The 14,688-nt window shown below is 51.4% G+C and overlaps 1 protein-coding gene across 3 annotated transcripts in view; it reads right to left on the reverse strand.

Moving 5' to 3' along the window:
- Wls (Wnt ligand secretion mediator) overlaps positions 1–14,688 on the reverse strand; it is an 88,971-nt gene that overhangs the window by 19,874 nt on the left and 54,409 nt on the right. For all 3 annotated transcript variants that reach the window (XM_004841469.4, XM_021255559.2, XM_087212898.1), the window contains 3 exons: positions 7,987–8,111; positions 3,197–3,358; positions 2,039–2,175 (listed from right to left, as the gene is read on the reverse strand). In XM_004841469.4, coding sequence (XP_004841526.1) covers positions 2,039–2,175; positions 3,197–3,358; positions 7,987–8,111 — 424 coding nt within the window. The remainder of the gene's footprint in view (positions 1–2,038; positions 2,176–3,196; positions 3,359–7,986; positions 8,112–14,688) is intronic.

Consider the following 14,688-nt stretch of genomic DNA (forward strand, 5'->3'; position numbering starts at 1 on the left):
CCAGGCCCCAAGGGCACTTGTCCCCCCATCTGTATGGACATCATTGACCTGGGCATTATGAGCGCATGTTCTTATTGCGACAGACTCCGCGGCTGTGCATTTCATGAGCCTATTTGTCTCAGTAATAAATGACCCCAAACACACAGGAAATATCAATTCTCCTGGCTGTTTGGTGCAGTTTTATTTTTATTTTCACTGTCACATTGTTAACTGCCGCTTCTCTGTAGAAGCATCACTCTTACATCACCAATTTGTTCCTGCTTCTTCATCCCCACGAGATATGGCCCATGGCCTCACGAAGCACAGACCCTACGCCAGGAATGGTGCAAGGAGACAGACACTCAGAGGACGGCTCTGCCGCATGGAGATGCATTTAGTGGGGGAGACAGACAAAGGTGAAGGAATAGACTGCAAAAAGCGACGTGGCCACAGTTCAGCACAGAGAAGGCTGCGCCAGGCCTGGCCTCCCAGGTAGTGACCGAGGTGGGGAGGCGGGGGTGTGGGCAGGGCCTGGATGGAGCCGCAGACCCTCAGAAGAACTTGCAGGATTTGGGGATTACGCATTTCTAGGATGCAAAACATCAGGTACCCGGAAAGGACCGGCAAGTGCAAAGGCCCTGGGGGAGCCCAAGCCAGGCACCAAGGCAGCTGGAGAGAAGAGATAAGATCAGAGGTGGCAAAGGGCCAGGTCATTAGGGAGTCTTCAGACCAGGGCAAAGGAGATGAGAAGCAGAAGGACAATGTGATCTGATTAACCCCCAGGAGGAAGCACCGAGCCTGCCCAGGAATAGACTAGGAAGAAAACAGCAGGAGCCAGGAAAGAAGTTGAGAGACTGCTATTTCCAGTAATCCAGGGAGAAGTTGCGGTGGTTGGTCCATTGAAGGTGGTGGCCATAGAAATGGTGAGATTACCCAGTGGGTTAAATGAGAGGAGAGAGGGGGGGGGAGAGAGAGGGAGGGAGAGAGAGAGAGAGAGCACGCAGATAGGGTGACTCCCATCTTTTAAGCCTTTCTCGAGAAACTGAAAGGATGGAGTTGCCATTTGCTAAAATGGGGAAAATGGAGAGAAACAGGTTTGAAAGAAGAGAAAATCAAGCACTTTTCTTTGCACACATTACGTTTTGAATGGGAGTGAAGGCGTCCAACAGCTGGAATAGATGGGTGCAAAGCTGGAAGAGGCTGAGGTGGAAGGTGAAAGTTAGGCATCACCAGAGGCAGAGGGTTTCGAAGCCCACGGAAACAGGTGGGCTTGCAGGGGAGGCGCCCGGCTGAGCCCTGACTCCAAGACGCAGAGGCTGGAAGATGGGCGGGAAGTGTAGCAGGGAGCAGGTGATGGTCAGGAAGGGAGGACGGAGAGGCCGTGGGAGGGACATGGTCCTTGTGTGGAATGCTGGTGGTGGTCCAGGAGAGTGAGGCCCGGAAAGCCACCTTTTGCTGGGAGTGTGGAGGTCACTGGCGACGAGGGGAGGAGCCGTTTTCATGGGAGTAGTGGGGAGGAATCCAGGCTGCCACAGGCCCAGGAGAGAAAACAAGCGCACAAGATTCCGAGTGTTCTTGCTGCAGAAAGGAGAGGAAAACAGTGCAGCGGAAAGAAGGAAGTGGGAAGGAAGGAAGTGGGAAAAGCAGGGTCTGGTCCAAGAACGGGAGGTGGTGGAGCGCATTCATGTTTTAATGCAAGTGATCCAGTGGGAAGGGGAAGGAAAGGAACTGTGGCCAAGGGAGCATGGTCCTTCTTTGGGTGACAGGAGTGGCTTAGTTGGGAGCAGGGCCATTCATCCGCTTAAAGAGAGAAGCTCCTTATGGGTTGGAGTGTGGAGATGAAGAGGGAAGGCAGAATGTCAGAGGCGAAGAACCCCAAGGACTTAATAATAATTCGCACGGCAAACCCAAAGGCCAAGAAGGCCTCCAGGGTGACTTCCAGCTGCACCCCCTGCCCCAATCCCACAGTGGCTGCTGGAACTGGGCCCCAGCAAGGGCAGGTGCACAGCAGGTCCTGGGGAGCCTGTGTCCCTTGAGAGCGCCTGGAAAGGGCTCTTACTTCTCCAGAAGCACAGGCGGCCGGGACATCATGGTGATCCTGCGCCAGTACCACACCATGATGATGAAGATGCTGGGCGTCAGGAAGGTCTTCATGGCGAACCACACCTTGGTGAAGCCTCCGTTTTGGTGGATCCCCTAGACAGATACAACCAGCATTTGGGGGGTGAATACATCTTTGTATTATTATTAGTTACCATCTAAGGCATGCACGGGGCAGATGAGTGGAAAGCTTGTGTGGCGAGCTTTCAAGATCAAAAGTGTTGCTAAGTCTGGTGTGAGCCAACTCTCATGCACCCTCTGAACTCTCCTCGAGCACTGTCGAAATACATGTGAAAAAGCAGGGAAATGGGTCCATTCATGCTAAGGGCAGGATTATGAATATGATCAAAGTTTTTTTAAAAGATTTTCACTGTAATGTAGATATCCCATGTGTCCAATAAGCTGAGATTGGCAAAGTGCCTTATGGTAAATCTAGGCGGCTAGAATGCCAGGCAGTACTGGAAAGCAGAGTTATATTATTCACAACATGCTCTTATTTGAAGAAAACACAAGGAATAAAGGTCAGTTGAGTGTGATCTCCCTTTTTACAAGGGAGGAAATAGCTTAAAAGCTCAACACAAGTTATTTCTCTAGGTGGTAGGATATTGGACATTACAGGTAGGTCATTGTTATCCTCTTCTGGGGCTTTACCTATGCTTCTTAATTTCCTACAACAAATGCCTGTTTCTTGCATGACTGCTTTGGGGTTTCAAAAAATGTTCTTCTCACTCCATGTTTTCCCTCAATTAAACAAATAAAATGGAAAGAACCGAAAACGCTCTGTGTTCCCTGGAACACCTGTGCTTGCAAGGTGGGGCATGTTAAAAGGGCTTTGCTTTTATCCTGACGCGGTCATAATCCTATCATCATGACCTTATAATCACTATAATGATCGTCAGCCCACTTGAAATAGTTACATTGTTTTTCATCTCTGTCATCTCTTGCACAGATTAATTCGCTCTCTGATCTTGGCCGGCAGGGCCGTGGCACTGACCCAGCTCTGAGCAGAGATGGGGGTACACAGATGCCGAGAGTGGGGGAGCCCTGAGCACACCAGGGCGCCTCGTCCCTGGCCCGCATCCCACCCTCCCAGCCTGGGGTCAGTGAGCCCACTCACCACCAGCCGAATATCCTTGACCTCCCCAATCCCGACATTGATTTTCTTCTTTTCATTCACGGGCAGCCGGATGTTCAGCAGGTAATACTTGTGTGCCACGGAGCCGATCTCCATGAAGGGGAGAACATCACATTCGTAGTACCGGCCCTCGTGCTCTGGGGTCTGGAAGAACAGCACAGGGTCTCAGGCTGTGGTTGTGTCCCCAGGACTCTGTGTCAACCCCTCAGTGTCTCCTGCAAGAATCCCAGAAAGCTACTGCTCCACGAACGGCACACATCAAGGGGACGGATCGGCAGGGGCCTGGAGCCAGGTGTCCGCCCAGCTACTCCCACTCAAAAACAGAAAATCAGCCGCGTCTGAGGCAGAAGAAAAAGCTCTATGAAAAAGCGGAGATCTCGGCCATCTTAGTGCTGCCCTCGGCTCTTTGATCCCTGTTACAGTCTCGCATCAGGCTACCCTGGGCCACCAGGGTAAAGAGCTTCTTATCTACAGGACCACTGAGGCTGTGAGGAGTCAGCTCTGTACGCGTTCAGGAGCAAGCACCCGCTGGAGTCCACTTCACTCTTTGAGGAGGGCCAGTTATTATTATTATTGTTCATAGTATTATTACTGGTGGTAGTAGCAGTACTGGGAAGTTAAGCCTGGGCATTTGCACTGAGCTACATCCCTAGCCCATTTTTATTTTTGAGGGAGTATCTTTTACAAAATCACTAAGTTGCCCAGGCAGGGCTTGAACCTTCTTCAATCCTCCTGCCTCAGCCTTCCAGAGTACTGGGATTACAGGTGTGCACCAGCAGGACCAGCAGAGGGTGGCTAATTATTTTCATGGTGAAGCTAAAGAAGTGGAAAGCATCTTCTTTTCATGGCTCTGACAGAAAAACAGCAACCCAGAGAGTCCTGGGATCTGGGGGACACAGAGGAGGAAGGCAGAGGCGTCATGGCAGAAGGGAGTGGAACCTGCAAATCCAGAGAGCTCCCTGGGCCTCCTGGGCAGCAATGTGGGGCAGGAGGCTGAGCACCGCCCAGCGCGAGGTGGTGAGAGCCGTACCACACAGCCCAGCTTGCTCTGGAGAGCTCCACTTTGCAGCCCTTGAAGGCTCTGGGCGTGTGACAGCGACAGAGGACACACAGCCTGGAGGCAGAGGGCGCTTGGAGGGGCAGGCGGACACCTGGCTCAGTCCTGAGTAGCAGGCGTCACTCAGTGGCCAGGACAGCTGAGCGTCCAGTCTGTCATAAGCACCAGTCGATCAGAGCTGGGAGGTAGGAGGTGAGACAAACGCTCTGTGGAAGGAATTCTGCTTCTGCTTCTCTTTCAAATCTTGGGGCAGCTTGAATCATTCTTCTGATATAAACCTCTCTCCTCTCTCTCTCTGCTGTCTCTCTCCTGCCTCTCTTACTGTGGGTTAAACCTAACACCTTCACACTGAGTTTCAGCCCCAGTCCTTTTTTATTTTGAGACAATGTCTCACTAAGTGGCCCAGGCTGCGCTCAAACTTGTGATCATCCTGTCTCAGCCTCCCTGAGTGGTGGTATTATAGGCATGTGCCGCCACAGCTCCCTTTCTCTCTTGCACTTACTAACCAGGGCTAGAATTAGGCTCTGCGGGGAGTACTGAAAATACATCACAGCCTCTCGGCTTCCTGGCTCTGAGAAGACTGATCACCCTTGGCGGCTAACAGCATGAGGACAGTTTTCTGATGTCTGCGGTCAGATCTCATTTTGTTTACAGTGAGGCTTCAAGGTGGAAGAGGACGAACACCATTTGACCTAATACCATTTCACGTGCATTGTGCCCAAGGTCCCCAAAGCAGTAGCAGAATCGGGGCAGTGGCCTGGGCCTCCCGAGTCCAGGGTGCCACGCTGATGCCGCCAGCTCTGATGGGGACAAAGACAAAGACACCAGGGTGTGGCGGGGCGGGGACAGCGTCGTGCTGGCACAGCACCAGGGGCTCGGGTCCCTGGGTCGGGCCTCTCTCCGCCAGGTAGAACTGGAGGTTCGTGAGGGGATCCCAGGCCACTCCCCCTTTGCCATGGTGTCCTCTACTCCGGAGTGTCTACACAGAGGGTCACACTGCCACCAGGGGATAAACACACTCAGTGGAGGCCAGACACACACTCGCTTAGCGGCTTTTCCTTTGGTTCTGCTAGTATTTAGGGCACATAAGAAAACATTCCCTCCCTCTGTCTTCCTCTCTTCCCTCCCACTGCCCCCTCCCATAGCTCCCGCATGAGTCTGGCTAATTAGGACAAATTACAGCAGGTGGCAACTTGACTTTGTTTTTTTTAAACTTCACAATCCACCAGGGGCTAAAAAAGCTTTAAAGCAATTTCTCATTTAATTTTCAGGCTCAAGACTAAATTTCACTGCAATCAAAAAGCATAGAGTTGATGATTCATTTCCTTCGCGCCTTTCAAGGTTTAATATCTCTCTCGAAAGGGATCAACACATCCTAAAGATAATTAAGCAACTGTCATTAAGAGCCAGGCATCCCTCCCCCTCCGCCCTGGCCTGCCTGTGTTGCGGGGTGAGAAACACATTTCCCTTTCTGAGGATGAGAGTCCAAGTCCCAAAGCTCGGTTGCTCACGTTCAACCTCAGAAAGATGCAAATCACCTTCTAAGGATGGTGGGAAACAGTTTAATCCATTTCCTCCACTGCACACGAAGACCCACCCCTCCTGCCGCCCCTGGTTTATCTTTCCCCATCTCACCTGCCTGTCATTTTTACCATCCACTGCCCCAAGGACAGTTCTGAAACAACCCCAACAGCTGCTTTTCGAGCAGCCCTGCCTTTGTGCTTGGTGCCACGTTGAGAACAGCGACTCAAACTTTGGGGGTCTGAGAGCATGAATAGGAAACCTGGTAAAGCACAGAGCCCTGGTCCCCGCCCCGAGATTTCAATTCAGGACTTGCTGTGGTTTCCATCCCTTCCCACACTCACGCTGGAATTGAAGAGTGAAGGCGACTTTGAGGGTGGGGGTCTCAGGGCCCTGCCCCCTGCAGGCTCATTTGCTGCCCGTAGGAACGGGTTTGCGGTAAGAGGCGAGGTTGCTGCCGTTAGGCCCTGCTCGGTCCCTCTGCCGTGGTTTGGGCCACACAAAGGACCCTGCTAGGTGTCATTGTCATGATTGTGGACCTCCCGGGCTCTAAAACTGGGAGGCAGATGAACCTGCATGGTTCCCAACGTACCCAGGGCGCAGGATGTGGAATAGCAGCAGAGAGTGCACTGTGATGTAGCTGCGAGCTGTGGCCTGGGAATCTGCATTTCCTACAAGCTTGCTGTGGACACTGCTGGCCTGCTGACCACCTGGGGAGCTCTAGTCTCGAAAGCTGGGGGAGGGAGACCTAACGGACGTCAGTGCAGGGTGTGTGTCCTGCCCATCCGAGGGTCCGTTTACCCCCTCTGTCCAGGTAACCATCCTGGTGATATCCCCTTTTGTCCTCAGATGCATTCCAGGTGAGATGTGAACCATGAGGCCTCCCTGTGTTCATGAGCTCACCTGGCCCTGCTGAGTCCCCCAAGGCAGGTGTGCCTACCCCATTTGGCAGAGGAGACCCTGAGGCTCAGGCGGCTCACGCAAGCTTGCCGGCTGTGTAAGTGTGCGCGGTTGGGGTGTGATGTGACCAAGAAGTCATCCAGCTTAGCTCGGGTTAGGACCTTGAGACTGCCCTGTCTCATCTTACTCCCACCCGCCCCCCCAGAAGGAAGGGTGAGGCGGGGCAAGGACTCGGGCTTCCACCTGCCATTCCTACCCATTTCACAAGGACCCTAACTTTACAAGGACAGCAAAAGCAAATCTAGGAAAGGCGGAGGCTGGGAGAGGAGAGCTGCAGGTGTCTCTACAGGGCAGAGACCACAGGGCTGTCCAAATCCTCCGGGAGCAACTGATCTGAAGACAGCAAGGAAGGAAGGACATCATTGGAGTAGGTGCTTCAGCACAGTTTGGCCTCTTGTGCACGGCATGCAAAGAAAACAGGTTGTTTCTGCACCGGAAGGGACACCAGCAAGCACCTGGCTGTGGGGCTCAGCGTGGACTCCCGTGGGGAACACGAGTTGCCACCATGAGCACAGCAGCCGTCGCCCTATCTCACCTGCACAGAGACTCAAAAGTAAGAGGCTGGGGAGTGTGGGAAGGGCAGCACTTCACATACGAAGAGCCCCAGCCCCATTCCACTGTCCTGTGCCATCAAATCCCACTGTCCTTTGTGGTCACTGAGTCTATCCCTTAGGAGGAACCTAAGAACTCTGCCACAAGAAAATGTCTCCCTCTGTCCAAGCAGGATCTTGACCTTCCTCCACGGCGGGCTAAATGAGCTTCGCTGGAGGAGCCGGAGAAGGGATAATCCTAAAGACCGGTCACAGGCCACCTGAGTCTCCAGTGAAACCAGGTTTCCTCTCTGGGTCCTTCCCTCTCCGCGGTGACCTCTGGGATTGTGTGTGCACACGAGTAACCAACTGCCCTGATACCTAAGACACCGAGCAGCAGATGCAAGTACTGATGCAGAGTGAACCTGAAATAAGCTAGCCACCCTCTTCCAGCACTGTCAGCTGGTTACCAAAGAACCAAGAGTTGCTTTACGGAATCATCTCAGAGAGACAGTGCGTCTCAGAGAGACATTCCTCCTGTTCCTCCCGTTCTCTCCTCCCTTGCAGGGACATGAAATGTCTATGTTGTGCTTCCTTCTATTAAGACACAGGATAACAACAACCTTTGTGAAGTGTGAGCAGATCTATCCACCTGCGGGGGACCCAATGGAAGCCCCATCAGCTCAGACATGGAGGTGTCCTACCTTGGGGGAGTTGAAGGTGCACTTGAGCTTTCGTGGCACTCTCTCATGGGCCATTTCAGTCCATTCTGCGATTGTGTCATCACGGTAAGCCAGAGAGACATCCATGGATACTTCTGCATTTTCTCCTGCAAGAGAAAGGACACACAACTTAGAAAGGGCTTTGGGGAAGATAAATGGTTCAAAAAGTCTCAAAGGCTCCACCATGGAAACCATCAAGACCAAAGTGATACATTAGTTTTTAACCAAACTCAAAGCCTGAACACATAAAAGTCATGGGGTGAAAGTTTGTGCTGGATATTAGGTTCCTTCCCTTAGCTGATCTATCAGAGTAAAGTATTCCACTTAAACTCCTGCAGAAATGAGGGCCTCACTCTCTCTGAGGCAGCTTGGGGGCCAGGTTTTGCATCAGGCCAGAACCAATCCTCCTGGAACCGGCACCCTGGGTCTAGGTCTGCCGATCAGAGCCACACAGAAGGTGAGACCCTTCTTCCACAAAAAGCGCCTTAGGCAGTTGGAACACAACTCATCTGCTTGTGTTTTCTCTCCTCTCTGATAAACATGACCAAGCTTCTCCCAGCCTTCTGTGGTTTGGATCTGGTGTGAGTTTGTCTCCCAAAAGTTCACACACAGGGAGCTTGGTTCCCAGTGTGTTCGTGTCGAGGTGGTAGGAGCTCTAATGAATGGATGGATGCTGGTCTCGCTGAGTGGGTTAGGCTTCCCAAGAGTGAGTTAGTTCTCTCAAGAATAGGTTGTTATAGGAAGAGAGCATAGGCTTTCCCCAGCCTTTCACTTCCTGTCTCCCCTTGTGATCCTTCCTTCTCCCACCACTCTTGCCATGATGGCATCCGCCATGTTGTAATGGAGCCAGAGGCCCTCACCAGAGGCTGACTGGATGAGACTGCCTGATGTTGCACTTATAGCCTCCAAAACTGTGAGCTAATGAAACATCTTTCTTTATTTGTCACGGCACCAGAAAATGCACGGAGACACCCTCAAATGTGATATAAAGCCTCTGGTGCTGCTCCCCTCTGGACACATGCTGGCCTGAAGGCTTACTTCTTGAAACTATACCCAAGAGACCCTGAAATACAGGATCTGCTACTACTCTGTAACTCAAAACCCCTTCTTCATATTGTAGACAAAGTTAATGCAAAGGCAAAGGGCTTTTCCAAAATTATGGACTTATGCCCGAAGAGGAATATATAAAGAGCATGTAATTGTACAAACAATGTTCATCCTTACTTCCATATCAATAAAGGCCATAAACGTGTATCTCCTCATTAAGGAGATTAGATTAATAAAAATGTCATCTAATCTGTCTATTTTATACCATGCGGAGCAAGTTCAAAGAGAGGTCTTAAACAAACAAAGAAAAAATAGTACAAATGTCATTTCTAAAGTGACCGGAGAACAGCCACCAGCGGGTCACTTCTAGGCTCAGGCTCTTCAGCCTCAAGTGAGTGCATACTCCCTGCGAGGGGTCAGGTTCATGGTGGCCCTGCACGATGCTCGGATGCAGTGGGTGCTTGACATGTTTACTGGACTTGAATACACAAAAGTCACCAGGGGAGCAGATAAGAATGATTGCTATCAGGAAAATTAGGGCTTTTCTATGCACTGGTCTACTGTGAGTTGAAGTTGGTTCATTTCAACAATTTTTAAAAAGTAGATGAAAAACAGATAAAGTAGGGTTTCCTGACAGCACAGTCTAAACTCCCATAGAGGGAATGTTCTGGCAAAATGAGCCCCGAGCCACTCCAGGCCTGCACACGGTGGGGCCCTTGGTCCTCCTGTACCTTCCTATGTCCACAGAGTCGCACAGAGACTTAACTGGAGGCCACGTGGCCACACAGGCCTCAGCCCTGGGGAGCCCAAGTGTCTGCGTGGGACCCCAACTGGGCAGGAGCAGTGCTAGAGCTCGACATCCCCTCAGCTGGGGCACAGGCTGTTCAGCCGCTCCCTGCTTGACAGCCACTGTGGTCAGTAGGAAAAACTGGCCAGAGCGGCCCCTGTGAGTCAAATGTCGGGACTGAGGGGGATCCTCTTCACCTCCAGTAGGATCAGGAACTGGGATTTCAGTGGTGTTGACAGGGCACCAGGAGAAGCACTGTAGTCAAGAGAACAAAGCCCCAAAGCAGTGGACATCACTGGCCCACACAAGCAGTGGCACATACGTGGTGCTCTATGGAACACAGGGCTTCAGTAGGAAGAGCACTGGTCTTCGGCCCTCTTCATCTGCTCCCTCCCTCCCAGATCAGGAGACGTTGAGCTGAGGAGACACTTGAGGCCTAGCCTCTACTCTCCCTCTGCTTCCTGTCCACCATGCCGTGAGCAGCTTTCTTTCACCAGGCCCCTCCGCCATGCTGACCTGCCTTGGAGCCAGCCATCTATCGACTGAAACTTCTACAAGTTTATTTTGAGCCAAAATAAACCTCTGCTCCTTTAAGTTGTGGATGTTGGGTATTGTGTCTCAGCGATGAGAAAGTGACTAAGACACGACCTTTCAAACAAAATAACTGCCAGCCTTCAGCATCATGGAGCTTTCCACCAAGAGTCCCAAACCCAGACCTGGAGCACAAAGTTCAGGATTAGGAAGCTGCTGGGCAGAGGAAACCAGCAGAACTGTGCAGGTGGCCACTGGGTCTCCTGGGAGAGAGGAAAGGGGACTCCTGGTTTGACTTAGATTTGGCCTCCTTCTTCTGTGGGACAGGATGGTAGAGAAGCAAAAATCTGGGGACAAACAGAGCTCGTCCTGAATTTTGTCTTTATCTTCCCAGCTAAGCAACCTTGAATAAGCCTCGATTTTTACCTCTGCAAGACAGAAATAGTGGAACCTACTTCCCACAGCTGTTGGCCTCCTGGCATAAAACTGGTCCTGAAAAAGTATAAGTTCCCTTCCATCTAGCCCCAGGATGGTCAGATTATATTGCTGACTAATTAAGTGGAAATAAAAGGGATGGGAGTAACATTACAGAAAGGATAGAGCTATTTCATGGCTGTCAAAAGCTTTTAGGTTCCTAGAGGAACCTTGATTTTCTTGGTCTTTGTCCTGGAGAAAAAATTACAGAGGTTTCAAAACGCACATGTGCAATCTCAGATTTCATGGGGAGTTGCTGGACGCAAGTCTGTTTGGGTAACCTCAGCAGAGGCCACCCTCCCGGCCTCCTCCTCCCAGCCTCCAGTGGACAAGGAGTCTGCGGTTGTTTATGCACCATTCTTTCCCCATCAGAAACTTCTTGACCTGGCTTGCATTTTCTAGATGCTTTCAATTAAGGAAATAGCCAAACCAATCCTGATTCCGAGCAAAAAATGGACTCTGCTAATTATAAATTTGGCCCTGGCTGGTTTCTCAAGATGCCCTACAGGCCTGGGTGGGAGCATTTACACAAATGAATGAGTACAGTTATTTTGCAAACCAGCCTAACAGTTTAGCTCCTACTTCCTCTCTCTCTCTTCTTCCTCCATGAGGTCAAGTGTTTGCATTGTGGAAATGTTTTCCATGTGCAAGAAGAACAGGCCCTTGGTGTACTCAGATACTTGCATTGTCTCCTGGCTTAAGTCAGACACCTGTCAGGGAACCAGGTAAAACACTGCCCATGTCAGGTTTTCTCTCAGTGCTGTCTTCCCCACTAGGAAACATCCCTCCGCCCTCTGTGGCCAAGGCTGCTACTGCACAGAGGCCATGCAGCTGGAAGAGGAACTGAGCGTCACTGAGGTAAATAAATGAATTTGGAGAGCCAAAGAATACGTACAAACTATGTCTGCTGCCTGTGCCAGGTGAAAGGCAGCTCGTCTGGCTTCTGACTCAACACTCACATCTGCTGCTGGGGTTCCAGTCTCCCCGTGCAGTCCAGATTTCCTCAATTTTGAATTCATGCCCCACTTATGTCTCCTCTCTACCTGGTTCACAGAGCCCACCTGTCCACATGGGTCCCTGCTCTCTGACAAGGGCCTTGTCCCATTGCCCAGGCTGCCATCTTGCTTGGCTTGGTGACTGAAATGCTCCCTTGTTCCTGTCAAATGGTCACACAGTAGTCAGATTCCTGGAATACTTTCTATACCTTTATAATGTCCCAGGTCTAAAGTGGAATCTCCTTACAGGGCATAATAGGCTATGGCCTGCCTCCTGCTTAACACCCCCACCGGGCCTTCTAGAAGCCCACTGGCTTCACTCCTGCCTTCCCTAGCCACCAAAGCACAGTGCAGCACCCCTCCTTCTGTTCCCATGGGGCCTGTTGGCCCAGCACTGCACCCCTTGTCCTCCTGCAGTGCCCTGCTCCCCTGGACCTGAGTTGGAAAAGCTCCCAGCTATGTCATCCACATCCGTCCACAGGAGATACTCATTAAATATTGACCAAATTGATGAACGCCATCTTTCTTGCTTCAAGTATTCTTACAACTTCAAATTTCCTGTCATTCTGTCACCTCTTCATCAGTCAAGTGTTTTGCTCAAATTTGGTGACATCCACAGTGTCATGGCTTGTATCTAGATGTCCCTCCAAAGCCTCATGCAGTTATATGTGCAGCTTTTGGGAGGTGGATCTAGAACGTGTGATGCTGACACCAGTTCCTAGTGTAATGCTAGGATTAAAGGTGCCCTATCCTGGGCGTGAGTGCTACCTGGGACATGTCACCTAGATGGAATATGAGGGATAGAACGAGGGTTGCTTTTGTTGCTAGATCCTTGCTGCTTTTGCTGCCTTCTGCCTGCCATGAACTGTTTCTCCTCTTCGATGCCCCCTCCCCTGCCACCCTGCCTTGGAGCCAGGCGACTATGGACTGAAACGTCTATAAACTGTGAGCTGAAATAAACCTTTCCTCCTTTAACTTTGGGTGTTGGGTATTTTGTCTCAGCAATGAGAAAAGTAGCTTACACACACACACTTTCTTTTTTCTTTCTTGATGGCCTGCTTTCCCATCCTCAACTCTACTTACCCCCACCACACACACACACACACACACACACACACACACACACACACACACACAAAAGGAGCATGTTCCCCAAACTGGGCCCATGGGGTCCCAGTTGTCCTGCCAAGGAATGATGTGCCTGTTCTTCAGGTCTGGGTTGGTGAGGAATTAGAGGAAAGTGGTTCTGGGGGAGACGGGTCACCTTTCCCGCCTCCCCTCAGCGTTATATCCCCAGGGTGTGCTCTGGTTTTCATCTGGCGAAGGCTGGGGGTTAAAGAAGGGCACAAGATGCAATTCCAGAGCCTAGAAAGCCTCAGATTCACCAAGCTGGCCTCGGGTTTATGGCTGAAGAAACACATGGGCCTTCCAGGGCTATGCTGTGTCCTTGGCACCCAGACTAAGGAACACGTGGGGCTTCTGGCAAGAGACTTCAGACAGGACAAGTTGTGCAGGGCTCATTTAGGAACAACCAGCCCTGGACCATGTCTCTGGAAACCTACTCAGAACCACCCTGCTAGGGCCAGAAAAGAGACCATAGCATCCCAGAACCCATAACGACCAGCACAGCCACCATTGTGGAATCCATGTTCCCCCTAACCTCCAATGCTACACGGGGAGCAAGCAACTCAACTCACTCCTCCACTTCCTGGTTTCCTGGGGCAGCCGAGGCAATCAAAGGACACATGAGGCAGTCACTGCCCTCAGGTTGTTCCCAGTACAGCAGGAAAGAGGCATCTTACAAATAAGCCCAATCCTGTGCCATTACCGCTGAGCTAAAGGACACAGAAGGCAGAGACACACACCCCCCCAGAGCGGGGTGGGGTGGGGACCAAAGAAGCAGCTGGGTGAGTCATCCAGCGGCCTTGACATCGGCCTTGACATCCACCTGTGACACAGGACGAGTTCTCCAGGAAGCAGAGCGGGAGACGGAGTTACAGACAGAGGAGATTGAATGTCTAAAAAGTCAGTGAACATAAAATAACACGGTCTCCTCGGAGGAACCAGCTAATTCAATACGGGGGGGCATGTGAGGGGAATGGAGGGAACAGGAAGGCTGCCGAGCAGGCAGGGTGTGGTGGCACAGGGACTGAGCTTCCACTGAAGGATGTGTACCCTATTTAGCAGGATGTACTGGGATCTGGCGGGGGAGGGTGTGGGGCTGGTGGTCAGGGAGCCTCATGGGGAAAATGGGGCCCAGTGCATGACCCAGTTCCCAGTGTGCTCAGTAGGACTGAATGTCATAGAGGACATCACCACCAGGGTATCTGCTAAGGAATTTGTTTTCCAAGAAACTGGATCTCAACAACAAGCCCATCCTTCCCTAACAAAGCCAGAGAAATTAGAAGCATCTCAGGCTGGCAAGTGTTAAACACCAGGCAGCAAACTCGGCCACAGCGCTGTCCTGTTTGACTCTAATCAACACAAATGTGCAGAGAAACCAACCAGGCAGTGCGGGAGGAAAACACAACGGGCGCTCTGCCTTCTCCCCAGGACACCTTCTTCTTCCAGCAAGCAGCGCACTCAGAATAGCTGAGGTGGTGGCTGTGAAATCTACCTGCCTCTCTCTCTCTCTCTGAATGCAATTAGAGAAGAGGGCTTCATTCACACTGCATCTAAAAATAGACACCGGCAGTGTGCGCCCAGTGCCAGTGGGATTCTCCTACAGCAAGCGGGGGAGGGAGAGCAGCTGATGCAACTTCTTGACTCCCAAAACAAACAGTGCCCAGGAGCTGGCATAAAGAGCCAACCTCGAGGTCTGCTCTTCAAAGGTGGAGGAGGAACAGGGTC

The sequence above is a fragment of the Heterocephalus glaber genome, unplaced genomic scaffold, assembly GCF_053883595.1.
Source record: "Heterocephalus glaber isolate CG9 unplaced genomic scaffold, H.glaber_assembly_v1.0 deba00001442, whole genome shotgun sequence".
Taxonomy (NCBI): domain Eukaryota; kingdom Metazoa; phylum Chordata; class Mammalia; order Rodentia; family Bathyergidae; genus Heterocephalus; species Heterocephalus glaber.